Source organism: Arvicanthis niloticus, chromosome 6 (genome assembly GCF_011762505.2).
Source record: "Arvicanthis niloticus isolate mArvNil1 chromosome 6, mArvNil1.pat.X, whole genome shotgun sequence".
NCBI lineage: Eukaryota > Metazoa > Chordata > Mammalia > Rodentia > Muridae > Arvicanthis > Arvicanthis niloticus.
This window is the reverse complement of record NC_047663.1, coordinates 7,222,846-7,249,699: the sequence shown is the minus strand read 5'-3', so window position 1 is coordinate 7,249,699 and position 26,854 is coordinate 7,222,846. Positions and strand designations below refer to the sequence as shown.

General features: G+C 52.0%; 1 protein-coding gene across 1 annotated transcript in view; it reads left to right on the top strand.

The window, feature by feature from the left end:
• Nucleotides 1-26,854, top strand: part of Slc38a12 (solute carrier family 38 member 12) — a 58,117-nt gene that overhangs the window by 3,732 nt on the left and 27,531 nt on the right. The window contains exons 3-8 of the mRNA XM_034505725.2: nucleotides 4,160-4,281; nucleotides 7,649-7,730; nucleotides 8,113-8,209; nucleotides 8,871-8,951; nucleotides 11,800-11,899; nucleotides 12,434-12,542. Coding sequence (XP_034361616.1) covers nucleotides 4,160-4,281; nucleotides 7,649-7,730; nucleotides 8,113-8,209; nucleotides 8,871-8,951; nucleotides 11,800-11,899; nucleotides 12,434-12,542 — 591 coding nt within the window. The remainder of the gene's footprint in view (nucleotides 1-4,159; nucleotides 4,282-7,648; nucleotides 7,731-8,112; nucleotides 8,210-8,870; nucleotides 8,952-11,799; nucleotides 11,900-12,433; nucleotides 12,543-26,854) is intronic.

The window sequence follows — 26,854 nt, the reverse complement described above, 5'->3', positions numbered from 1 at the left end:
ACTATTTAAACCAGGTTGGCTTTGAATTCATAGAGATCCACTTGCCTCTTCCTCCTGAGGACTGGGATTAAAGTAAAGTACCACCACGCCCCAGGTTTATATGTGTGTGCTCAAGAGTGAACTCCAAACCTCAGGTTTGCACGGCAAGCACTTTATTGACTGAGCCATCTCCACAGCCCTACAACCTTAAATCCTGGCTGGGGCTCAGATGCCACTGGTGCCTCCCAACTCCTCTGACTGCCATCAGAGGGGACACTTTTGAGAGATGGTACATAGGTGTCCTGGGTGTCTTCTGCTGGAGGAATGCAGCCAGATAGAACACTGTACTAAGCTCTCTAGGGCACGGAGTTGCGGGCTGCGCCTTCCTGAGTTCAACACACGAAGGAGCCGGGTGAGCCCGCACGTGTAGCTTGCTCTTCAGAGAACACAGAAGATCACTTTCCTCCACTTTCTCCCACGCTTCCTGGAGGCTGCCCCTCCTCCACGGTCATGGGACCTCCTTTTCCCTTCCCACAGCTTCTCTTGACCTGGCCTGTGGCTGAGTTGAGAGTGACTTCCATTTGCCTGCTCCTCATGACCAACGCTCACAGAGTCCCTTTCCCGAAAGTAGAGGGATTTAGGATGCGCCCAGACCACCGAGGCCCACAGACGGCAGAGGAACCCTGCCTTGCCCTGCTGAGCTCCCAGAGGACCTAAAAACAGCAGCAAAGCAGGACAAACAACTTCTAGAAGCCTGTTTCCTTGTTCACTTTATTTTAAATAAAAAATTGTTAGATGTTTCCCCTGAATGTATATATGTGTATAATATGATTGCAGTTCCTACAGAAGCCAAAGAAGGCTGTCAGATCCCCTAGAACTGAATCTGTAGATGGTTGTGAGCCGTCACATGGTGTTGGGAATGGAACCCAGGTCCTCTGGACAAACAGCCAGTGCTCTTAACCATGAAGCCATCTCCCCAACCAGACAAATGTTTGTTTGTTTTCAAGACAGGGTTTCTCTTGTAACCCTGGCTGTCCTGGGACTCATTCTGTAGACCAGGCTGGCCTTGAACTCAGATCTGCCTGTCTGCCTCCGAGTACTATGTCTGGCTCCTACAAATGCTTCTCATACTACTTAATCCTCTCATAAAGTTTTTGCCTAGTCTCATTTTTGTTAAAGTAACTTATTTATTTTTATTTTATATGTGTTAGAGTTTTACCTCTATGTATGTCTGTGAGAGGGACTCAGGTCCCCTGGTACTGGAGTTACAGACAGTTGTGAGCTATCATGTGGTTGCTGGGAATTGAACCCGGGTCCTTTGGAAGATCAGCCCATAGTCTTAACCACTGAGCCATCTCTCCAGCCCATGTCACATTCAAAGCCCTTTGCCTTGCTTCCACCATGAGAAGCCTCCTCAGAAGGCTGTTTTTATAAAATTCCTACTCCTGCTTAGTGTTTTTCTTAAAAGTGTTAGGCAGAGAGTAAAGTTGCTCAGAACCTAGATGCCAGGGAGTTCAGCCAGGGGTCTGTTCTCAGTGCCTACGGGGAGCCCACCAGAGATGGCCACTCAGACACAGTGTATATAGCTAATTAAAAGTCTTTATTTATGCCAGCTGGCTGGGACCACACCCCAGTGTTGAGGAGAGTGACAACAGGACATAGGACAGGGACCTCGGTGTGGCCCCAAGTGTGCAGATCATGAGATTTTAAAGGGCAGAGACCTTGTCCAGACATCTTGCTCATCAGCTGGGGTGGGGGGGTGGGGGCTTCGCAGAGTAAGCGGTTTGAAGAGGGCAGTTTTAACAGACACTGAGACGCTAAGATAAGCGGTTATCTGGAGGAGGTTCCGCACAAACAGGCTAAGATAACTTAGGCCATCCTGACCTTTGGTTCCTAGAATAGAATTACATGGTTTTCCCTGGAGTTCTCTATCAAGGAGATGAGATTCCTGTTAAACCTGAGGCTAGCTCAGCAAGAATACAAGATGGAGGAGCCTCTGCACTATTGTGGCCTGTCACCCCTTGCTTCAAACCCTCCAAACCATGGCACCCCCGTTACTTCCACCAGGGCCTGTGTCCTCTGTGGCCTGGTTCACCTACTGCAGCCAATATATGGCTGCCAGAAAGCCCTATGCACACCTGGAAGAATGTGGTGTCAGAATGCAGTGTTGCTCAGACCTCAGCTCCTGCAGGGGTCCCACCCTCACGATCCAGACAGTATGAACCCCTAGCTAGTAGACCTTGAGGTACCTCTTGTCACATGAGGACGAGAGGGTGGCCACGCATCTCTCTTTTCCTCGCAGCATGGCAGACAGAGAGCCAGGCTGCAGACACACTGTGAAACCATCCCCATCCTAAAAGCTGTAAGACACCCCCGTCTCATGCCACGGGGGCCCGACTCTTCTTCAGAGCCCTCACCATGCTGTCATTTATCGGTTTGTCTGGCCATGGCATTAATAACTCTTCATAAAGTCCTTTCCCTCAACCATCTGTCCCAGTGCCTCTTGAACCCCACATTCAAGTCCCTGTGTCCCCTCACTTCTCCCACTATGAGCCTTTGTACCTGGAAGTCCCTCCCCTTGACCTTATTCCCTTGTGAAGGGGGGGGGGCACACGGAGCAGGAGATGTGCATGTGTGGAGGTCAGAAGACAACTCTGGGGAGTTGGTTCTCTCCTCTGTCACACAGGTTTAGGGGATCAACTGGAGAGGGTCAGGCTTTTCCAGAAGCACTTTGACCTACTGAGCCATCAGCCCGTGCTCCTCTTCCTCTTCCTCTTCCTCTTCTTCTAAAACAGTATCTCATTGTGAATCCTAGGTTGGCCAGATCCATGTTCCTCTCTCCTGAGACTCCCAAATGCTACTAGGATTTCAAGAGTGGACCATCCGAGCCAGCTGAGCGCTGACCAGCTGAGCGCTGTTTACTTAAAGCACACTACATTATCTCATGCAACAAAGCCACTGTTCTTCTCTTCATTCTTCTCCTCTCATCGGTGTAACTGATGTCTCTGTTCTCATTGTCTCTGTAACTGATGTCTCTGTTCTCATTGTCTCTGCCCTCTGTAGTCAGCAGCTTTATCTGGTGAAGGGTGTGTCTGTCTAGTCCCATTGAATCCACATCTCCCAGCACAGGTCAGAGGCTCAGTGATAGGTGAGTGAGGGAGTGAGCTGAGCTGAGCAAGCTAACTCTTTCTCACCAGGTACACACTGGCTTCAAAGTGCCAGTGATGAAATCAACCCCAGCCAAGGTAAGAATGTGTCTGCTGTGGTCCACACAGCCACAGGTAAAGAGCCTGACTTACAGTTCAGAAGGCTAGAGGTGTACTGTCAAGCCCAAGATAACCTGAGCAGGGTCTGGTGAAGTCCTCTGACTTTAATTTTATAGCATCTTCACTGTGTGTCAGGTTTTTTTTTCTTCTTCAGTATGTGTATGTACACGCATGTACTCATGGGTGGCAGTTAGAGGACAACCTGCAGGAGTCAGTGGGTCCATGGATTTGAACTTGGGTTGTCAGGCTTGGCAGTAAGCACCTTTACCCACTGAGCCGTCTCTCTGGCTCTGTAGGTTCTGCTGTTGTTCTAAATCCCGAACTTGCTAGTCAACTGTGGTAATGCACAACTGTAATCCTAAGACTCAGAAGGCTGAGACAGAAAGATTGCTATGAGTTTAAGGCCAGCCTGGGCTACTTAATACTACGCTAGACAGGACTACATAATAAGGCTTTGTCACAAACAAACCCCCACAATCCTGACGTTGACATGGAGAGAGGGTTATAGATATGTGGAAGTCACTGCTCAGTGGACAGTGGCAAGAGCTGGCACAGAGGAAGAGTGAATCAAGGGCTCGGCCACCTCTGAGACCTTCTCTAGAGGTCAGTAGGCTTGCTCAGCCTTGTGCCCGTGTCCCGCACGTGGTACTGTGCCTTCAGGAAGCCCCAGCCAGGTTGAGTGGAGACAGAAGTTAATAAGAACAGAGACGGAGGGGCTGCCATCCTCTGGGTGTCCATGCAGATGGTGGCTTCCTAACACCTGGCTACAGATCCTGGCTTCTCAGGACTCGGGTGCCATCCCTCCCCTGTCTCCACAGTGAAGACCTAGGAAGGCCTTTACAGTTGTGATCTCATCCAGAGCCATCCTTAGGTCAGTTAATCCCTTAGCTGAACGTTGCTCCTGTTGGTTCCAGGTCGGGCTGGTGTACATGTTTAACCTCATCGTGGGCACAGGCGCGCTCACCATGCCCAAGGCCTTTGCCACGGCTGGGTGGCTCGTCAGCCTCGTCCTGCTGGTATTCGTAGGCTTCATGAGGTAAGAGCTTTGGGTGCTTAGGTGTGGGCTGCCACTTGGGGGCTGGGGACAGAACTGGAGGAAGTCCACCCAGGGAGCCTGGATATCTCTTAATTAACAGGAGAGCTCGTGAGGGGTAGGAAAATTGCTGTTTCCATACACGTAGGTGAGTGGGTCCTAAGCTGGGTGTCCCAGAGCAAGGTTGGTGGATCCAAAGGTCACCAGGGCCTTTTGCTAACAGAGCAGAGTCGTAGCCCTAAGCAGTTAAGCCAGGACCAGACAAGCCCTTGGGGTGTCTCGACTCCTTCCTCTGAGTCTTATCTCTTAGCTGTCAGTCCTTGCTCTCTGAGAAGTCAGCACCCAGCCACTGAAAAGGCCGGCTAGTGAATCAGTTTGCAGTTTAGATTTGCTTAAGATAATTTACTAGAGGCGCACACATATATGGATGTACCCATACATACATATATATATATATTTGTATACACGCATGCATGTACACACACATACATATACACATATATGGGGCAGTCAGTTTTTAAGGATCTGCTGTGTGTCCACCCAACCTGCCCAGGCCTTCACAAGTACTGGTTTTGTTGACCAGATGTTGGAGGGGTCAGCAGCTGGTGCTTCAGAGAAGACAGAGCCTTCTCTTGGGGATTCCCCTATCACTCTCACGTCCCATCACAGTGACCCAAGCTGTAATTAGAACAAGGCAAGTCCAGCCCCCTCCACCAGGTAGGTACCCATGTTATAGTGGTGGGAAGTCAGGGCTGCAGAGATGGCTCAGCAGTGTAGAGCACTTGTTGCTCTTGCCGAGGACCAGGGTTCAGTTCCTGACCCCCACGTGGTGGTTCACAACCATCTGTAACTCTAGTTCAGGGGATCAGATGCCCTCACCTCCATGGGCAGTGTACAGTTTTTATGGTACACATACATACTTGCAGGCAAAAAATATATAATAAATAAAACTTAGGAACAGAAGGAAGCCAGGTGGGGTAGTGCACACTATAATCCCAGTGCTGGGCAGCCGAAGGACAAAAAGAAGTGGAAGGTCATCCTGGGCTACATAGTAGATATGCCCCACCCCCACCCTGCACACATGTGCACCAAAAAAAAAAAAAAAAAAAAAAAAAAAAAAAAGATAGGAAAACTAGGAAACTCCTCCAAGGAATATCTCCCCTAGGAGACGGCACTTCTACACCATCCTCTGTGAATAAAGCATCCATCCACTGAATAAAGCACAGAGCAAGTTACAAGGTGATAAGAGAAAAAGAGCAGAAGAGGGGCTGGGGAGGTGGGGAGGCTGCAGATTTAAGTAGGGCCTGGGGTGTGGGGGCATGGACACCTGGGGTGTGAGAGCATGTGAGTCTGGGGGCATGGGGACTTGGGGTGTGGGGCTTGGGGGTGCGAGAAGGAGTTGTACCACATCAGAGGCTTGAGAAGAGCACCCTAGAAAGAACTAAGCAGAGATAAAAGCCGAAGGAAACAGGCCCAGAAGAGGCTCATGGGAGGGGATCACACCCAAAGTTTGAGGTTTCTTTGTGCGCTTATTTTGGGGAACCTTGGAGGTGAGCCTCTGAGTACATATTTCATGCTCTGGCAACCAAGAGCTCTTAGAATTCTTGTCCAAGTCACTGTGTCCCCTTTAAAGGCTCAGTACAGGCAGCCATCTGAATGGGAGATGGTTATTGGAGGCCCCCAGGTAGGGGCTGCCACTCCCCGCTCTGCTAAGCCCCTTTATGTTTGAACGTGACCAATGAGTTGGCTCTGCACAACCGTAAGCAGCTTTCTTGTGCCTTAATTAAGATTGATTTCAGTTTCACTTCCAATAAGGTGTGGAAATTCAGAGTCCTTAGAAGGACCAGTTAGGCAAGATAATGAGAAACCTTTCTGGGCTTCCCCAGGCTTTGTGCTCGCCTCCCACCTTTGACCCTCTGGTGGAGGGATGTGGGTTTAACTGTGAGCAGCCCAGCGGGTCCTTCCCCAGCTGATTGGAGGCTTAGCATTTACTGCTGTCTGCTGTCAGTACTGAAGGGTGTGGGGACAGACCTGTGTAGTCCTCAGAAAGCCTGGAGGAAAATGTTAGCCTGAGCAGACTCATGCTCAGGGCTGTGGCAGCCAAAGGCAGCACCCTGTGTCTACTATGAATGGAAGCATAGGGCGTTCCAGCTGCCCTGGAGGCTGTGGGTAAGCCTCTGGTACCTTTTCCCAGTCTCCCTTTAGAGAAACAGGAGTACAAGCTTATTTTAAAATTGAGCCAAATATTTAGGAAATGAAGGTACCGCCAAAGGAACAGGGGTTGAATCCCAGAGCCGAGATGTGCTTTCAGCCTCTGTCCCCGTGGTCCTCACATTCATGTGTAATTGAAAGCTGGCCACTGCTCTGTGCTCTGGCAAGAAGTGAAAGTTGCCTGCTGTCCTTCCAGAAGCTATAAGAGGCCCCTTTGTGAATCAACCCCCACCTCAGAGCACCACTTCATGTCTGCCCCAGCAGGCCCTTTCTGGGTAGCAGGACTGCCTCCCCTTCCTGCGTCCCACCTACCTCCACCCCAGCTTGAGCAGTCACCCTCTGTCCTAGTCGGGGTCACCACTGCTGTGATAAAGGGGCTTATTCGGCTTACAACTCCACATAGCTGGTCATCTCTGAGGGAAGGCAGTCAGGAACTCACACAGGGCAGGAACTTAGAGTCAGGGGCTGATGCAGAGGCCATGGAGGGTGCTGCTTACTGGTTTGCTCCCCGTGGCTGTTCACCCTGCTTTCTTATAGAACCCAGAACCACCAGCCCAGGGATAATGGGCAGGGCCTTCCTACATCCATCACTAATTAAGAAAATGCCTTACAGATGGATCTTATGGAGGGTTTTTTCTCAGTTGAGGTTCCCTCTTTTCAGTTAACTCTAACCTGTGTCAAGTTGGCATGAAACCACACCCACCCGTCAGCTGGCTTCATAGTCCTCTCCTGTGCAGGAGATAGATGCTTATGTCAGTAGCGACTTTGAGGCAAGGCAATCATTTGGTGTGTACAGTGACACTTTAATTTCTCCTTTACATTTATTTTGTGTGTGTGTGTGTGTGTGTGTGTGTGTATGCACATGTACAAATGTGTGTGCCTGTGTGTATGGGCACACATTCCTGTAGGGATGGGTTCTCTCTGCCCTTCATGTGTGTCCCAGTGAGCAGCTCAAATCATCAGGCATGGCAGTGAACACCTTGACCCCCCAAGCCACCTTGCTGGCCCCAAACCATGGATTTTGGCCAGCGAGGACCATCTCAGAATTTCCGTGGAGAAGCTCTCACAGGAGAGAGTGCTGTGGTTAAGAATTTGTTGGTTGGGTCAGATTGTACTTCCTGCTCCCTCTCATGCCATTAACATGCGGCTTCCCCCTCAGCTTTGTGACAACCACCTTTGCGATGGAGGCCATGGCTGCAGCCAACGCCCAGCTGCGCTGGAAGAGGATGGAGACCCACAAGGTGTGTGCATTGCCCCCGTCCTCAAGGCCGTGCCTCTGTTCAGTTGCGTACCCGGGCAGTTTCCGCAGGACTCTCCAGCCATGGCCCAAGTTTTAGCTACAGCAAAGTAGCCACATACAGCTCGAGGGACACACATGGTGGCTGCCGTGTTAGCATTGTAGCCTTGGTCCCTGACACAGCCACCTGGAGCTCACACGTTCATTCTGAACCTTTGTCCCAGGGACATTCCTGTCTCCATCTTCTGATGTGACAGGACACACAGAACCTCCAAGGGACACCTTCTGGAAGGAGTGAGCAAGGAATTGCCAGTGTCAGCTGGGGTTTCTTAATGTTGCACACTCAGATCTCTCTTTTCCTCCTCATCCATCTTACTGTCTCCCAGGAAGAGGATGACGAAGACTCGTCCACAGCCTCAGACAGTGACCTCCTTAGCCAAGACAACTACGAGAGGGCAGAGAAGCGCCCCATCCTGTCTGTGCGTAAGTCTTGGGCTGCTGGTCAGTGGGGTTCCCTGTCTTTGTAGAGAGGTTCCTGGGGAGTTTCCCTGCAGACTGCCTCAGAGGTGTCCATTTAGAAGACCCATAGAGTAGGGATCCTGAGCGCAGGCCTAGCCTCGGCTAGCTCTGCCTCTGGCCCTGTGTATATAGATTGGCACACTACCTAAGCTCTGTGACCAGGGTCTGGATTCATCTCCCACCCCCACCCCCACCCCCACCCAGATCACACACACCCTTACCTCTCTGTCTTATCCTGTACTGGCCAGAGATAGGGGCACCTGCTGTCCCCATAAGAAGCATGCCTGAATTCTCTTTAGACTTGGGGCTGGGGGTGCAGCTTCCTGGTAATACAGTTCCCCAGTGTGCCCCAACTCAGACTTAATCCCCAGTACCATACACACAAATTACTAAATAAATTTTAAAAACTTGAAATGCTTGAAGCAAGGAATACTAGAAGGAAGATTAAGACTGCTGGGGACTTGTACCTCAGTAAAGACTGCCTAAGTGGCAGGCGAGAGGACCCGGGCCGTGAGGGGAGAAACTTGGTGATATAGTTGTTCAAGCGAGTCCTCAGAGTTCAGGCAGCCCCCCCTCAGGGCTCTTCTGCTGAACAACCACTGCCCTGTCTGTTCCGGCCCCACAGAGAGACGCTCGTCAGCCAACCTTTTTGACATCACAGACCGGGTGGAAATGGGACAGATGGCTTCCATGTTCTTCAATAAAGGTAACGGTCATTCCAGGACGGTGTGTGGAACGGCACATGCGACCCTTGCTGAAACTCCCGGCCTTCGGCCTTTGTATTGGGGTTGTGTGCTGAAGGGCAGGGCAGGTGGGTGGAGCAGAGCAGCCATCTTGCTGGGAGGCCTGTCCCGCTGTCTGTTATCTCCCTGGGGTTCCTTGCCGTGCACTGCCCTGAAGAATAAGGCTTATCCATCTGACTAGCACAGGTCAGGAGTCCTAGGTCGCCTTGCCTTCCAGCTAAAGGAGCACATTGCTATAGAATCTCCCTTGCACACTTGTCCCCTGTCAGCCAGCAGAGGGAGCTAGAAGCCCATGTCGATGTTGCCCAAGGATGATCACGCTCTGGAGAGCTGAGGCAACATGTGCCTTCCGGGCTCTGCTTGCTCCTGGCTGGCATTTGCTACAGCCTGCAGGTGTCCACCTGATTCCAGGATCTGCCAGCGATTGCCTTTTCTGTCTCTGTGGTAAATCTTATTTTTTGGAAACAGAGCTGTTTTAAGAGCTTAATATTTAGCACCCAAACTTTTGCTGTCCCTACTTCCGCAGGCATGGAGCACAGCCTCTATAGGCCCTTCTTTCTAAGCTGTCTTAGATGATTTTATGCCCCTCTGCCAAAGCCTCCCATTTGCCAAGTGGGGCACCTCTGTCAGTTCCGGTATTGAGTGTGGCTGTGTGGAGTGAGGGGAGAATTGCAGAAATGGGAACCTACTTGACTTGGAACTAACCAGCAAGCACTCAGTTTGTCATCTAAGGTGCGGATCGGTGATGGATCCAGGAAGGGTGACTGTGGGCTCAGGCTGGCTGCAGCTGGCTCCATTCTCCTCTCTGGGCCAGCCGAGTAGAGGTTTGAGTGATTCATCAAAGCCAGCGTGGCTGTGTTGAGGCCACATTCGAGCCTTTCCTTTGTCTCCTTCTGTCACTGGCCCCCATCAAGGGGAAGCACATAAGTGTCCCCTTCTGGTAGCGACTCAGAGTTCTCCTCAAAATTCAAGGTTGAAAAAAAAAAAAAAAAAAAAAACTGCATGTCAGTGGGAGAACACATATGTTCTAAACCATCTTGCTTGTCCATATGCCCGTCCTGACTTCCTTCTTATTTGTGTACATGTTTGCGTGTGTGCATGACACATATGCATGTGTGTAGAAGCCGGAGGCTGACCTCAGGCATCTTCCTCCTCCTTCCTCCATATATTTTGAGAGAAGGTCCTGCACTGAAGCTGGGGCTTAGTGATTCAGCGAGGCTGCCTGGCCAATCTTGTCCCTAGTGCTAGGATTACAGGAGCATGTCTGGCTTTTTTTATGGGGTGCTGGACATCCAAACTCAGGTCTCCATGCTCCTGCCCCGATTTCTTTAAGATTACTATGTACTAGTGGCTTGTATTGTTTTGTCTGCACATATCTCATAAAAATTAGCACATTCGTGTGGAGCGGCCCCAGCTATTGAAGAGGGCCCCCACCCAACCCGCCGTACCTCCTGCAGGACTTCTCGGGCTTGGCACTGGTGACATGGAGCTGGTGACCCTTTGTCATGGCAGCCTGTCCTGAGCATATAGGACGATGAGATGGCGTTTCCAGTCTCTAGTTCCAGAGCCCACCCCTGCTCTGCTCTGTTACTTAGACCACCAGGTTTTCTATCACCTGTGGCAGAGCTGCTCCCTCCACAAAAGCCTCCCCGGGGCTCCACAGCCATTTCTTGTCATTAGAAATGCCAGGCCCAGACATTAATGTCCTCTCGGGAAGTTCATTGATCCTCCTACTTTGTGTCTAGTAATGAAATTTTATTGATCAAGGAGGGCTGACAGCAGTTCATAAACAGCCAACACTGTAGCTGTCAGCAGCGGCTGGAGGCGGTACTGCCTTCCCACTGAGGCATCGCATCAGGGAGGAAAGGCGGCCTGGAGTGGGCTGCACCTAGAGCCTGGGGTCTTGAATGACAGGCAGCTCCATGAGCTTCAAGCCACATCAAGGTCAATTCTGACGTGTCAGGGAAGGGTGTCACACCTGTCATGTTTAAAAAGCTTGTGCTCGGCCCTCGTGGGTTTGTTTTTTAAAATTCTGTTTTCCTGACCATTTTTCTTAGGATTCCAAGGAGCAGGGCTGACCTCATAAAGCCCAGGACGGATATGTCCTGGGCTTTCCCCTGGGGACCTCTAGGCTGTTCTGAGCCACCAGGATTAGAAGGGAACTGTCACTTCATTTTTCTGCTTGTTCTCAGAGAAACTAGCAGCTTGACGTCGAGAACTTGAGCACTTAGTCTAAATGCAAGTTTGGAGCTGGTTGTCTGTGACCGAGACCCTTAGGTGTTAGCCCCAGCTACCTGTGCCTAAGCTTCTCCACGGCACGTGCCTGGATCTTCACACCCAAATCCATTTATTTATTTATTTATTTATTATTTATTTATTTATTTTTGAGGTGGGGGGCATGTGAGTGTCAAGGCTGGGGGTGGGGTGCAGGCCAGCCTGCCGAGATCGGTTCTCTCCTTCTATGGTTGTAGATGGCAGGGACCGAACTCAGATCATCAGGCAAGGCGACAAATGCCTTCACCCACTGAGCCATCTCTCAGGGGCTGCCGGTGTAGATTTGATTTCTCTCTCTGATCTTCAGGTTCGACGAATCTCTCAGGCACCAGCCTCAAGCTGATGCATCTCCTGCCAGCCTCACAGTTTAGCCAGAATAAAAAACAGGCATTTGGGGTCATTTTTTTCCCCACTTTTTGTAGAAGGCAAATGGCATGATGAACTGAGAACAGCGGATGCAGTAAAGACTTAGGCGTCAAAAGAGAACGCAAACATGTCTGCCCCTGGCTCCCTGACCTATGACTTTGTTGCTTTCAGTGGGGGTCAACTTGTTCTATTTCTGCATCATTACTTACCTGTACGGAGACCTCGCCATCTACGCAGCCGCCGTGCCTGTGTCCCTCATGCAAGTGACCTGGTGAGTGCCCCTCATCTTCTGTCCCCACGTTGGTTGCAGACCCACACAGGCCTGCTCCACTAGCAGGGCAGAGGGTCTTCCATAGAAGCACGGCCTAAACAAACCCTCAGCCTAAGGACCGTCCCACCTAGGGCCCTTCTTCCCCATAGGCCCAGCTGTGCCCTCTTTCCTCCCAAGGCACGTTCTGTATTCCCAGACCTGTGAGCCACTATGCTGCATGACCAAGAGGGGCTTGTCCTAAGTGGTGGTTTATGGGAAGTGGGAGCTGCAGCCCCACAGCCTCTCCCTGCCCTCACTGAGCCCCTGGGAGGCGGGAGCTGCAGCCCCACAGCCTCTCCCTGCCCTCACTGAGCCCCTGGGAGGTGGGAGCTGCAGCCTCACAGCCTCTCCCTGCCCTCACTGAGCCCCTGGGAGGTGGGAGCTGCAGCCCCACAGCCTCTCCCTGCCCTCACTGAGCCCCTGGGAGGTGGGAGCTGCAGCCCCACAGCCTCTCCCTGCCCTCACTGAGCCCCAGTTTGCCATTGCTCTCTTCAGCAGTGTCTCAGGAAATGACTCTTGCGGCGTGGACACAGACGCCAAATACAACGACACTGATCTGTGCTGGGGGCCCCTGCGCCGGGTGGATGTCTACCGGATCTATCTGGTGAGTGTCCTCTTCCTGGCTCAGCCCTTTGTCCAGAGAAGAGTCCTGCACAGTGCCACACTCTGGCTCAAGAGTGAGGTCTTTGCCACCAAGTCACATGGTCTCCAGGTTCAGGCTAGCAGGCTGTTGTGAGCTTACAGTTTGAAGGGGGACTCTGCAAAGGTCTTGCGTTCCAGAGACTTCCCATGTCTTAGTCTTACTCCAGGTCAGCGAGGTACAGACAAGCAGTTGTTAGGTTTCATGACAGGATAAAGAAGAATGGCATCTTATAGTTGACCCTTACCACAGACGGCCTCCTTAGGCAGGTTGGGCTCAGCCCAGCCTTCTGCCTGTCTTCCCATGGACGAGGGAAGAAGATGAATCGCCTGCCTTACTCTTGATTGCTTCGTGCCGTGGTATGGTGGGGGTGGAGCTGACTAATACACCAGACAGGACTCAGATAATAGGATGACACAGCACCAGAGGCCATTTGTCTCTGCCTGCTTCAGAGCCTCCCTCCAGCTTCTGCATCTTCTCTTAGCACTTCCTGCTCCTGCTTGGTTCTTCTCAGCACTGGAACATGGTCAGGTGCGCTGGGAGCTGCTCAGTCTTGGCCATGGCTGCTGGACTGATGTGAAAGGGAGAGGAGAGGGTAGGATCTTTGTGCCGCCGACCTCTTGACTTGGGTCATCCCCATCCTGGCTCAGGGTTCCATGGACTCCATGTGTTGCTGTGGTCTGGAGTTATTAATCCCAAGGACTACTGAGGGGAGGCGGGGTTATCTCTCTGGCCAAGTAGGCTCCTGAAGGAATCTTGAGGCTGTGGCTCAGGAAATGTCTTGCCTGTGCTTCTGTACCTATCTCTCCATGGTCTGTTTCTCCCCTGGGACATGAAGCCCTGGCCAGGATTTTGTGTGCTCCTGGAATTTCATCTCTGACACTGCCATCAAAAGTCGGATAGGTATTTGATAGCAAAATAAATTAACTGGTGGCCAAATCTACCTCTAAAGCCTTGGGAGTAGGCACATGAACCTACCAGGCAGCCGGGGGCCAAATAGAGGTCCAGCCAAGGCTCTGTGAGCCTCTTAGCATTTCAGTGGACCATGATTAAAGACTTTTATATTCATTAAAGCCCTCTGAATCTGTTCTTTCCCGGGTGAGCGGGAGACTGAGGAAGGTGTCTGGGTGCTCCAGGGAGGAATGACAGGAGCAGGGCTCCGGCGGGTCCTCACCCTCCGCCTGGTGTGCGCCCCAGCCCACAGCACAGCCGACCACACTTGTCCACACTGAGCACAAGGGGTGTTGGTGCTGCCATTTGCCTGGTGAATTATTCAGAAGCATTGTTATTGCTGTGGTAAATTGTCCCTTCAGTCTTCTCTCTAAACCTCCCACATGATGGACGCCTCCCTCCCTGAGTCTCAGTAACTCTGACAGCACAGAGGGAACCGTTCAGGAAGGCAGACAGGCATTAATTACTGCCTTCATTTCCCAGATATTGTGCTTATAACTCAGGGAGCTAATTGTCCTGGTGTCTGTAAGCACTCCAGGCCTGAGAGGCCAAACCTTCAGAGTAGGAAGGAGAAGATTAGTAGCTTCCCAGGAACATGCTTCTGGGTAGTAGGCACTATCAGAGCCGGAGCCCCAGCCTGCCCAGAACCTTCACTTCACCTGCACGCTTCTTCCCAGCGCAGAGGGCCAGCTCAGGTGTCGTCTTGGAAGTTGATTTGCAGCTTTGCATGTGGCTCCCAGGGACTGTGGTCCAGTAAAGCTGTGCAGCCTCCTGACACCAGGTGCCAGGGATTGCATCTGTCTGTCCCATCCCACTGTGCCACCCACAGCTGTACCGAGGAGCAAGAGGAAAGATAGCAAAGATGCTGGCATCTTTCCCCAGGCTCGAGTCGCCTGGCAGATGATCCAGGCATCTTTCCCTCCCAACTAAGGGGAACTAGACCCTAGCAAGTAGTCTCTTTGGATCTCAGAAGTAGGTCCAATATCCTGTAACCTGGCCTTTTAGTCATTCAGGTTCAAGTGGCCTGTCCCTTCCCAAGGCTCTAGCCTGCCTCTCAGTTGGCTGCTCTTTGACGTCTACCCAAAATGTTAGCAGGGCAGCAAGCCGGCAGGAGTAGGCTGAAAGCAGCCTCCTGCCCCACACATAAGTCACCTCAGGTAGGCGATGCCATCCCAGGCCTGCATCTTTAAAGGGACTTAGGGATAACTCTCTTCATTGCTACTCTGGGACACTCTTCTGTGGGATAAAGAGACAGGCTTTTATATTGTGGCTTAATTTTCAGAGAGTCCTCTGGAAACCAGCTCAGGGAAGCTCCTGAGAAGCACACAGAGAATGAGAATAGGCGGGCTAGGATCTACCTCTGAGGCTGGCCTGCGAGCAACATCATGGGTGCATCATGAAGGAGGCTTTTCCACCAGCAGCTGCGGAAAACAACTCCTCCCTTCCCCGTGTCCATGGTTCCTCCCATGATTCCCAGTGCAGCTGATAAGTCAGTTTCTCCTTCTTCATCCCTGTGTTAGCCTTAGAACGGGGTGCTGGCAATGCTGAGAGTCCCCTGTGTTGTCACCCGCTGCTTCCAGCACACTCTCAGGTGGCCTGACATGCTGCCACAGGTGTGGCTTGTGAGTTCTTGTTAGTGCCCATGAGTGTTTATAGGTCTGCTTTGGCTGTCTGTGTGTCCTCGGCCCCTTCCCTGCTCCTCTGAAAGATGAAAAGGGAAAGTGTCAGGTGGCCGGCAGCTGCACTGGCGGAAGCATCCGTATCCAACCCCAGTGCAGGGCCAGGACTGGATAGAAGGGGAAAGCTGAAGGATCCGAGGGCCACATGGCCAGTGGTCCAGCCAGAGAGGTTAACTCCAAATTCATCAAGAGACCCTGCCTCAAAAAGTAAGGTGGAGGGTGATACAGGAGCCAGGGGACTGATACAGGAACCTGTCACTGGCTTTCACATGCTCATGTACAGGTGGGTGCACCTTCACATGCGTGTACCATACACACCTAGGAAAAACACAGTATTTTAGTTCTGTGCCGCATTGCCAAGGAGTCAGGGTCCCAGTGAAGCAGTGGGTTGTATGTGACTGTTCTGTCCCAGGACCGCTCTGCCCTGTGGGGTTGTATGTGACTGTTCTGTCCCTGGCTGCTCTACCCTGTGGGATCAATCGCATTGACGTTCTGTCCCTGGGCTCTCTGCCTTGTGCCTGTGGTGGCACTTGTCACGGCTCCTTGTTCCGGCAGCACTTTTAGCCATTCTACCCCTTGTCCTCCACCCTTCCAGAGATCATCATGGGTCAGTGGAGACTCTGAGAGCTGAAATCTGGCAGCATCCACCGCTTACAGGTGGGCAGATGCTGCCGGGTCACGCGCAGACCAACAGGCACCAGCCCAATAGAGCCAGAGCGCAGATGGCAGAGTGGGGCTTAGCCTGCTGGAGACCCAGCCACAAACTGGCCATGTTGAACAGGGGGCCTTTATTGGTTGCCTTGGGACAGAACAAGGTGACCCCAGTTTGTTCTCCACAGGACAGGTGACTGGGAGGAGATGCAGCCTATTCCCAGCCAGCAGATACCCATCTCCCTCTGTGGATACCTCCTCCAGATACCTCCTCGAAGAAGAGGTTGGAGCTCAGAGCAGCACTGCCTGCCAGTCACCCTGCTAGGTTACATTAGGGGGTTCGTCCTGAGCCTTCTCAGTAGCCCTGCCCAGTCCTTCTGTCCCGCCTACTGTCGTCTGATGGCCCTGTGCTGTGACACCGTCCATTTGCGACATTGAAAACAGCAGTTCCTCTTTTCAGCCCAAATGTCTCTTCCTAGAATGTTGAAGGCACAGACAAGGACAGCGTGTCCTCTGAATGAGAGTGTGGCAACCCCACAGCCCAAGCTCTGAAAGCTTCTGTACCCTAGCTCAGCTCGGCTCGGCTGGCTGAGGCTTGTTCAGTGTTGATTCTCAGAGATTGTTTTGTTTTGTAGCTAGGGGCTCTCGTAGTGTAAAGCTGTCGTTGAACTCACTGAATCTGATCTTAAATTCCTCATCCTCCTGCCTCCACCTCCCGAGTGCTGGGATTCCAGGAAAGCTCCACCACACCTCTGACAGTATCCTTCCAAGCACTGGTAGTGGCTTCTGTGTGTCTGGTTCCAGCCTCTCAGTCACCCGTCAAGGATACGCTGTCTCCCAGAGCATGGCTTCCACAGGGTCCCCAGACTGAGGCAGACAGTCCGGCTCTGTAGGCTGTCCTCAGGTACTCTTACAGGCTCAGGACAAGTGCTCTGTTTGCAGGGCGGCCCTGGCTGTGCTGCACAGCATGGGAAATACCAGCTTGCCATCCCCAGAGCAGAACCTGACCAGGCCTGGGCTGCAGTGGCCTGACCCTCCTGCGGATGTGAGGCGTTGTTCTTTCTCTCAAGTTGCCGCTCATTCCCAAGGAGCAAAGTGGACTTTCCTCATACCTCAAGTAGGGCTGGAAGTAAGATCCTCTTCCCAAGGACAGTCCCTTCCCCTGCCAGAATTGCTCTGTACCTTCAACAGCAGCCATGGTGCCCTGGGGCTGTCTAGCATCTGCTAATAAGTGGGTCACCGCCAGGATCACTTGAATATTCATCCTCACCCATTCTGGGGCAGGAGGTGGCCTAGAGGCCTTCAGGACCAGTGAGAAAGGGACACTAACCAGGAACAAGTAAGGCTTGGGAACAACAGGGATGTCACTGTACCCAGCCGCTGCCCCTTCCGCCCCCCCCACCCCCCATCACAGTGCTGCACCTCCAGGCTGTCACTCAACTCGGGCCATTCTCTGTGGTGGCTGTGGTGGTGGCTCCAGAGCAAAACTCCAGGAGAAAATGGGTGGATGTTGCCCCTGATTGTGTGCAGTGCGGACCCTGCTTGTAAAGGGGACCTGGTGATTCCCAATGCCTGAGGTGGAAGGGCAGTTGCTTATAGATTTAGGGTATCCCAGTGACTTCTTTAAAAGACAGACCTTATGGGCATAGTGAGGGATGCCCATCCCCCTCTTTGCTTCCTCCCTCCCAGCATGCCTCATTCAGTCGTGCAAACCTGGATTTGTTTTGTTGATCACCCACCCCACTTTCCCTCCTGAAAGGATGCTGCTCCCACCCTAGATGGCCCCACAAGTATGGAGAGTAAAGCAGCAATGACCAGGACCCAGTTCTGTAACTCAGAGGGTGCAGCTCTAACTCCCAGACCCAGTGTACCCCACCAGTGCGGAACCCCTCTGCTTTTATCCCAGGAGTCAGAGGCTCAGGGACGAAAGGGTGAACATCCCCTTATACTGGAGGTTCAGATGCCCGCTCTTGGGCCCAATGTGTAGCGAAGCCTGTCGTCTGGCAGTGGCCAAGCTCATGTTGGAATGATGGATGTGGGAGGATTAACTTGTCTCTTTCCTTCACAAGGAAATCAATAACACAGAAACAGGCCTGTGGTTTTCTTCCCAGAGAGCTAGCTTTGCATCCCATACAGGAGCCACCTCTTGTGGGTTGTGTGTGTGTGTGTGTGTGTGTGTGTGTGTGTATACTTTCCTCTCCCTTTCTCTAAATGGCATCAGACTACCTACCACTTGCTCCAGCTTGTCCTACTACTGGCTTGTTTTGTCATCCCCTCTCAAGGGACATCATGGGCCCTTCCAGGCCACCTTCACTCCTATTGTGGTCTCTCAGACCTCCAGACCTCTCTGTTCCTGCTTGTCCATTGTCCAGTGTCGCCCCAGACCCACCCTCTCCTTCCTTGAGGACACCCTGGTGTCACCCCCCTTCGCCACTGAACCCTTTGGGTGCTGGGCCTGAGTGCCCTCCTTCTGTTCAGTGGGAAGGCTGTTGTTTTTATTTTTTTAATGGCACTCTTGGGGACACAGGTTCTGTCAGGTGGCATTAAGCCCACCATCCATCATGCCCTGTGTCTTGCTGCTGCCACGGCCAGTACCTAATGCACCAGCTTGAAGGACAGCACAGGATCCTGGCCCAACCCCCGCCCCCAGCTGTGGGTGCTTCCTCACCCAGCCACTCATGAGTTCTGAGTCAGGGTCCCTCAGGGTAAAAGGGGACACTCAGCCCCCACCCCCACCCTCCACTTATCCTGGCCCTGTTAGGATGTCTCATATGTCCCAAATCTGGCTCCTTTGTCTAGAAACTAGTACAGCTTTGCAGACAGCATGTCCCCAAAGTGAGCCAGTTCATTCTGGGGCGCCTGGAGAGGTAGTGGCTGGCCTTACCTAGCTGTTGGCCTTTCTTCTCCCTGTTCCCCAGTTCAGGGACACATAGGAGTGTGGAGGCAGGCGTTCTGATGTCCTGCACCCTACTCCTGTTACATGAAAATGTAACCTGTAAACAGACTAAAGTAAATGTTCATTGTTCCTTACCTCACAAGAGGATGTGCTGCAGTCCCCGATGGACTTAAAATGTCCTAAGAAGACTGAGCTTTAAGAAAGGGAACTTTTAGGACCCATCTATTGTGTAAAAAGAAACACTGGGCATTCTGGTACAAGGGTACAGGAATTCAAAGCCCAGCTCAGGTGTCTGGAGAAGCAGGCAGATGCCAGGTCTGGGTGGTCACCATTAGGAGCCCACCAAAGGGCAGTCTCAGGGACATCCCCACAGTCCTACACATGGATCTCTGAACTGGGAAAGCATCCGGAGCCATGGCATATCCCCACGCCCACACACTGGCCAGTTTGGTTGGGGAGCTTGCAAGTAGGTCTCCTTGGGGCATGTTTCCCTGCAGAGGGCCTTCTGCACCTTGCTTATTCAGGACTGTTTCTGTGCACACTGGTCACAGACCCCACGATGACACTTAAGCCCTCTTCGTTTGTGAAGGCAGCAAAGTCAGAGAGTAAAGACTTGGTATTCCCCCAGCCACCAGGCTGACCTTTGACCTTGCCTCTGTGTACGAGTGCACATGAGTGTGTGATGTTTCCAGCCTTTCCTGTAGCAGAGGAGAGCCCTGGGAAGCCTCCCAGCCAGCCCAGGCCACTCCCTGCTCCATGTATCCTCTGCTTCCAGAACTCCCATGGCTGGGCGCAGGGCTAAAAATGACTTCCTATTCTGCTTGGTTGGCTGGTTGTTTGGTTGGTGTAGGTTTTTAATGAGGTTTTCTTGTTTGTTTATTTTAGTTTTAACTGTGTGTATATGTTGGGGGTAAAGAGTATATGTACATGTGAGTGCAGGTGGTTGTGGATTCCAGAAGAGGACACTGGACACCCTGGAGCTGAAGTCACAGAGGGCTGTAAGCCAGCAGTGTGGGTGTTGGGAACCTAACTCAGATCCTCTGCAAAAGCAAACACATTCTTACCCACTGAACCAGCTCTCCGCCTGCTTTAACTGTTTGACAGTATATTCCTATGTAGTCCAGACTGGCTTTCAATTTACTACGTAGCCCAGGTTAGCTTTGAACCCATGATCTTCTTGCCTCCACTTCCCAAATGCAGGTATTAAAAGCATGTGCCTTGACACCCACCTTATAATTTTTAAGGAAATGCCCTAATTGGTGACTTCTGGTGGGTCCCTAACCCTTACACACAAACATACACACCATCTTTATTTGGTAGGGAGAAAAAGACTGCAGTCTTTCAGACCAGCTTACCACACCCTACTAACTAGGATTATAACCTATACCAAATGACTCTTCTCCATGTATGCTCCTTCTGCCCTAGAGATCAGGCCGTGACACCTGCTGACTTGCTGGCTTTGGACTGTCCCTCTAAGCAGTGCTTACTCTCCACTACAGGATGCATGTAGTAAGCAGAACCCTTCAAAATTGTGGCTGTCCTAGTCAGGGTTACTGTCACTGCAGTACAATGCTGTCACCAAGAGCAGCTTGGAGAGAAAAGGGTTTATCCTGAATCACAGTTCATCCAGGGAAGCCAAGGCGGGATCTGAAGCAGGGCAGAAACCTGGAACCAGCAGCTGATGCAGAGGCCATGGAGGAATGTTGCTTACTGACTTGTTCCCATGGCTTGCTCAGCCTGTGTTTTTATAGACCCCAGGACTGGCAGTCCAGGGATGGCACCATTCATAATGGGCTGGCCCCTCCCCAATGAACCACTAATTAAGAAAACGCCTTACAGGCTTGCCTACAGCCAGGTCTTACGGAAGCTCTTTCCTCCCAGATGACTCCAGCTTGTGTTCAGTTGACATAAAACTGTCCGGCACAGCGGCCCTGGGAGCTCTTACTCTAAAGCAGTAAGCATGTTCTTCCATGTAGCCGTGTCCCAGCACTGGCCTGCACGCTGTCCCCAAAGCCATTCAGGTATGCACACAAGAGCTGGCCCTGCAGAGGCAGAAGGAGCCATAGAACCCCAGGGGCAGAAAGCTGTGTGGTACACAAGTGTGAAGGACAGGCTGCAGAGCTGAACAATTAGGTGCATATTAATGATGCCATGTGACTGCTGAGCAGGAGCTGAGGAGATGGAGGGACATCTTAATAAGCCTCCAAGCACAGAGGGAAGTGCCGCTTAGGGTGTCGCTAAGCAGGTGCTGTGGGAGTGTGAATCTACAAGGCAGGGTGACAAGCCACCCAGGGTGTTCCGTTCAGCCTGTGGCAATAGCTTGGGCATGGATCAAAAAATGGTTCTAAGAAGTCTTGATGGGCCCAGGGCCCAGGGCTCTGAGGTCCTGGCACCTTATGATAGCCATGTAGCCCCACACCACTGATGCAGAGGCTGTTTCCCCAACCCCAGCAGCAGGGGTTCCTAAGACTTCCTTCCCCAGATTAGGGATGAGGACCTTAACGGTGCTTCTCAATGCCTGGTTCCTGGGATGACCAATATGCCCTTTATCAGAAATATGGGCTGGTGGGGGAGACGGGTGGAAGGCAAGATGGCTTGATAGATAAAGATGTTTGCCATCAAAGTCTGTGACCTGAGTTTAATTCTTAACGAAGACTTCACATAAAGGTGAAAGGAGAGAAATGATTGCACAGAGTGCTCCTCTGACCTCCACACACACACACACACACACACACGCTGTGGTGTGCACACTTATACACTAATCATTTTTTGTAATTAGTATGGGCTTGGCCCTCCAGACTAGAAACAGAACACTTGCCTAGCCCTAAGCCTCATCACACTAACCTAGCAGATGCCTAGGTCTCCTGAAGAAAGCCCAGGAATCTGCATTTCATATTGATAACCTTGTCGGCACACTGGCCACTCTGGGCTTCTTCATGGACTTGCTTGCCAAGTACTGTCATGGAAGGGGTGGTCAGGGGCCTCCAGCGAAAGGAGGATGGTCAGACTATCCACAGATCCCCAGCCTGGGGTCATGCCCACAAGGGACAGTATCTGACTGCACAGGTTGTGTCTGCAGCAGGCTGCTGTGTTACCTGAAAGCAACAGGTACCTTCCATGCTCCTGCCAGACAGGTGCTCTCAGCTTCCTCCAGACTTGCCTGCTGCTTAGAGGCTGCAGCTCCCAGTGTGCCAGCTCCCCAAGGAGGACGCCTCCTGCTAACAGGCCGCTGGGGAGGAAGTGGGGTTGCTGGTGTGATACTTCATCCCCTGCTCAGCAGAGCTTGGTCAGCAAACATCTTGCAGTGCTGCCTCCCTCCCTGCCTGCCTCCCAGGTTACTCAGTTCCTGGTCTATTTCAAGGTCAGACATCAGCAGGGAAAAGGAGGTGAAACCAGCATGGTTTGTGTGTTGTTTCTCTCTGCAGGGCTCCCATACCCTGAGCACCTGACTTCCCTCCCTCCCTCCCTCCCTCCGGCTCCAGCAGTCCCTCCTCCGGCTCTCTTTCCAGGAGAGGATGTAACTAGGGAGGTACTGAGAGCCTCTCAAGTGGTCACCTGACACCACTGAAGGAGCTTAGCACCTTCAGTGAGGCAGCAGCAGGAGATCCAGGGCCAGACCCTGGGCCCAAGAGCTCTGGGATTCCAGCTGACCAGGGAGATGCGAACAGCCACATAGCTGTATTGCCTACCACCAGTTGTACATGAGCAGGTTCATTCTGACAGAGTCAGGTAGCTGGACTATGTGGGCTTTTTGCCATAGGAGCTGGGGGCTGGATCAATGCCCCAGGGGGGCCCCCATGTCCTCATCACTCATGACATAGCCTGCCTTACCTTAGAAGTCTGGTTCTTTGAAGTGTCAGAACCGAAGTGACCTTCCGCCCAGCTTCTGCTGGTTCCTCAGCCCACAGTGCTTGGGGCCAGCTTTCTCCTGCGGTTGTAATGTGCCAGTCCTATTTGCCTTTCCCTGACATCCAAAATTAACATGTCTGAGCTGGAGTTTTAGTAGTTACAATGAGGGACAATAACCCAGGTCCATACAGTGCTCAGTAAGTTTTGGGGTTTGTACCTGTCAACTTGGCCCCAAGGAGCCAGAAAACATAGGTACACTGTTCTCCACTATTGCTTCCAAATCCCTACCACCCTTCACCTCCTTAGTTTTAGTTCTGTCCCTGTGATAAAACACCTAGTGAAAAAGCAATTTAGAGAGCTGGCCATAGTGGTACACACCTTTAATCCCAGCATCCAGGAGGCAGAGGCAGGATCTCTGTAAAGCCAGCCTAGTCTACAAAGTGAGTTCGGGGACAGCTAGGGCTATGTAGAGAGACCCTGTCTCAGAAAACAAACAAACAAAAATAACTTTTAAAAAGCAGCTTGGGGGAGAAGGGTTTATTTAACTTAAAATTCCAGGTCACAGCCCATTGCTGCAGGGAAGTCAAAGCAGGAACCTGAAGTAGCTGCTCACATCCACAGTCAAGAGCAGAGAGCGGTCATTTTCCCAGTCCAGGACCCCTGCCTAGGGAATGGTGTGGCCCACAGACATGCCCATAGGCCAGACTGATGTAGGCAATCCCTCACTGAGACTTTCTTCTCAGATAATTCTAGAGTGTATGAGGTTAAACTAACCATTGCATTCCCCAATCCTGTCCTCTCACTGTGGGGGTCTCTACAGAGCCTGTACTAGGCAAGTGTATGTTACATGTTTCTGCCCTGCCTTCTAGTAGGCTCCTAGGAAGACCTGGGACAATATTCATTCTTCTGTCCCTGTGGAACAAGTGAATAGCCTTGTTCTTCCTGCATCCTTGATAGCACACATGAACTTTACACTCAGAGCTGGGAATGGTGGCGCATGCCTTTCATTCTAGCACTCAGAGAGGCAGAGGCAGGGGAATCTCTGAGTTCCAAGCCAGCCTGGTCTGCATAGCAAATTCCAAGTTAGCCCACATGGAGGGACCTGGTCTAAAAAAAAAAAAACGAGAGGGAGGGAGGGAGGGAGGGAGGGCGGGAGGGAGAGAGAGAGAGAGAGAGAGAGAGAATGAGAATGAATGAATTAAAATGGGGGAGGGGAGGACTTCATTAAAATGAGAGGAGCCTCACCCAGGGTCCTGAGTACAAACTAGGAGGGTGCATTTGATTGCTGTTTCCTTGCTTGAAACCCCTTGAAATCCACTTGGGATATAGTCTTTCTAGCCCCTTAGAGTCCCTTCCATCACTGTCCCACCCTCCTGATCAACATCTTCCAAGGATTCTGGGAACCCTAGTGCTCTGAGCCCTTGCCATGCCTTGGCTTCACTCCCCAGGCTCCTGAGCCCCTTATCCTGCATGGGCTCAGGGATCCTCAGGGCCAGCTACCTTTGAACAGCCAGTGAACCCAGCTTCATATGTACTGCCGGCTTCTCTTTTCCCCAGCATCCTCTGGTCCTCACCACCAGGACAAGAGACTTCCTCAGCAGGGGCCAGAGCATCTTTGGGGGAGCAATTAAAAGCTGTCCACATGTTGGGAAATTGCAGGTCCCACTCCTGCTCCCCTGCCAGCCCCCCTTTGCCCCTTGACCTGCCAACAGGGAGCTAAGAGCACAGCTGCCTCCAGAGCCAGCTCTGTGCCTCCGCTGCCACAGCCGATTGTGCGTGTATGTGCATGCCCATGTACACACAGACATGCACGCATGCATGCTATCCTGCCACATCTCCCCGCGTAACCTCGCAGAGCCTTCCTGGTTCCATCTGTTCACCTGGGCCTGGTGTTGCTGGATCCCTCCTCACTCTGTCTCGCTTGTGAGGAGACAGCCATCCATTAAAAGCCCTGATGACTTATAGTCATTAAGTGAATGACTGTGTGGGTTTTCCACAATATTTATCTTTTCCCCCAAACCACAAAGGTTGTAGCTCTGGCATCAGATTCTTGGAACTCTGCCCACCACTAGGCGCCATCTGGCCTGTCAGCTGAGAAAGACCACACAGGCATGCAGGCATGTCCCCAAATGCCAGGGCCAGAGAAACAATGGCTGTGCCAGGCTAAGGGCATCCTACCTGCCCAGCCCTTCTCCCCAAAGGGAGCCAGGTCTGAGGCGAGGAGAAAAGGGCCATGGCAGAAGTGGCTCTCCTGAGAGGCACTTGAGTGCTCTAAGCAGGAAATAGGCTTTGGATACAGGTGACCTGGGCTCTAATCCCAGCGACAGCTAAGTAATTGAGATTTTGGACAAAGCTTTTAATCCTCAACACCTGTTTTCTGAAGTGGAAACAGTAGCCAGGATTAGAAAGAGGTCCCACCTGGGAGGCCTCCAAAGCTCTGGGTCACCTGCCAGCTCTCAAAGCCTTCCTCCCTGCCCCCAAGCCCAAGCTTCTCTAGAGTAATAGGTGGCAGCCACACAGGAGTCTCAACCCTGATCGCTTATCAGGAGGCTCTGGGCAGAGAGAGTGAGCAGCACTCTTCTTTGGCTGCCAACAGCACCCCTCAGAATTCAGCCCCTGAACCACCTCCCTCTTGCAGGCTTCCTAGCCACTGGGGACATTGCCTGTACCAAGTGTTGTGCCTTGTCCTGGTTTTAATGGCCATGCCAGGTGGGCTGGTGGTGTGGCATTGAGTTAGCTGCCAGGGGTTGTGGACTGTATTCTGGGCAGACATGGGGGGAGATGATGGCACGTGGAATTTCCAGACCATCAGCTTGGTGTTGCAAGCGCCCCTCTCAGTGCCCTCCTAGACTATTTGGGCTGACTTTCTTCCTCTTTCCCACTTTTTTCCCTCCTATAGAGGTCAGGGAGACTTGAACCTGCCCACAGAGAAGCTTCCAGAAGCAACTGAAAAACAGTTTGAATGTTTGTCTCACCCCAGGTCCCTTATCAAACTTTCCCCCCTGTCCTTGCAGTTTGTTTTTATTATTTTTAATTGTGTGTGTGTGTGTGTGTGTGTGTGTGTGTGTGTGTGTGTGTATAAGCATGTGCACACATGTGCAAGTGCCCATAGAGGCCAGAGGTACCAGATACCCTAGAGCTGGAGTTACAGGTGGTTGGTTGGTTGATTTGCATCCGAGGGCATCTGCAAAGGCGCACACACCACACATCGAAAGCCAGGGTACCTGACCTAAGTAGGGATGGGGAGGTGGTCAGGAAAGATGACTCAGAAAGTGAACTGCCGGGGTTCCTCCTCCCATTTATTTACTGTCGTCTATCAGAAGGGAAACAGAGCCAGGGTGGGGTGGCTCAGCAGGCCCAGGCACTTGCTAGTCAAGACTGCAACCTAAGCTTGGTCCCCAGAACCCAGGCAGAGGAAGAAGGAAAGAACTAATTCCACAGTTTTACCCTCTGACCGCCACACCTGTGACATGGCACAGAAGCAAATAGACAAATAATTAAGTCCATACATTTCGATGGTGAGCAGCAGGCGGAGAAGCAAGTCAGCAACTGAGAGCCTGCACGGTTCTTGTAGAGGCTCCAAGTTTGACTCCTGGCACTCAGATCAGGTGTAACTCCAGCTCCGGGGTGTCTGGTACCTCCGGCCTCCATTGCACATGTGTGCACATACGCAGACACACACAATTAAAAATAATAAAAACAAATTGCAAGGAAAGAGGGCAGAAAAAATTGATACAGGATCTGGGGTGAGATAAACGTTCCAACTGCTTTCCAGTTGCTTCTGGAAGTTTCCCTGTGGACAGGTCCAAGTCTTCAAGGAGGCAGTGGTCATGAAGGAGCTGCTCATGTCATCCCCATGGTCCATAGCTCCTGAGACAAAGCAGGCTCCCCAGGTTCAAGATGGAATGATATTTCCACCATCTTAGAGATTGTCCTGGCATCTGCACGTGGCCATTCTGAATCTGTACCAGCCACTTCGAGCAGGTTACCAGTGTCCTCCTTTACCTCAGTTACCCAGCTGAGGCTGCGTGACCCACCTGACCAGCTCCTGATTGTTAGACTACACTGGGCAGTTACGTGAGGCCCCATTGTCCATCCCTGACCCTGTTCTGCAGCCCAGTGGACTTTTAACCTTTCGGCCTGTTATTGCCACCTCTTAGGCTTCAGTGTCTTCCAGCAAGCTGCAGACATTTTGCCTCTCCTCTCTCCAGGCCAGAGTGGGCTGAATATTGCAACAGCAGGGGTGGTTT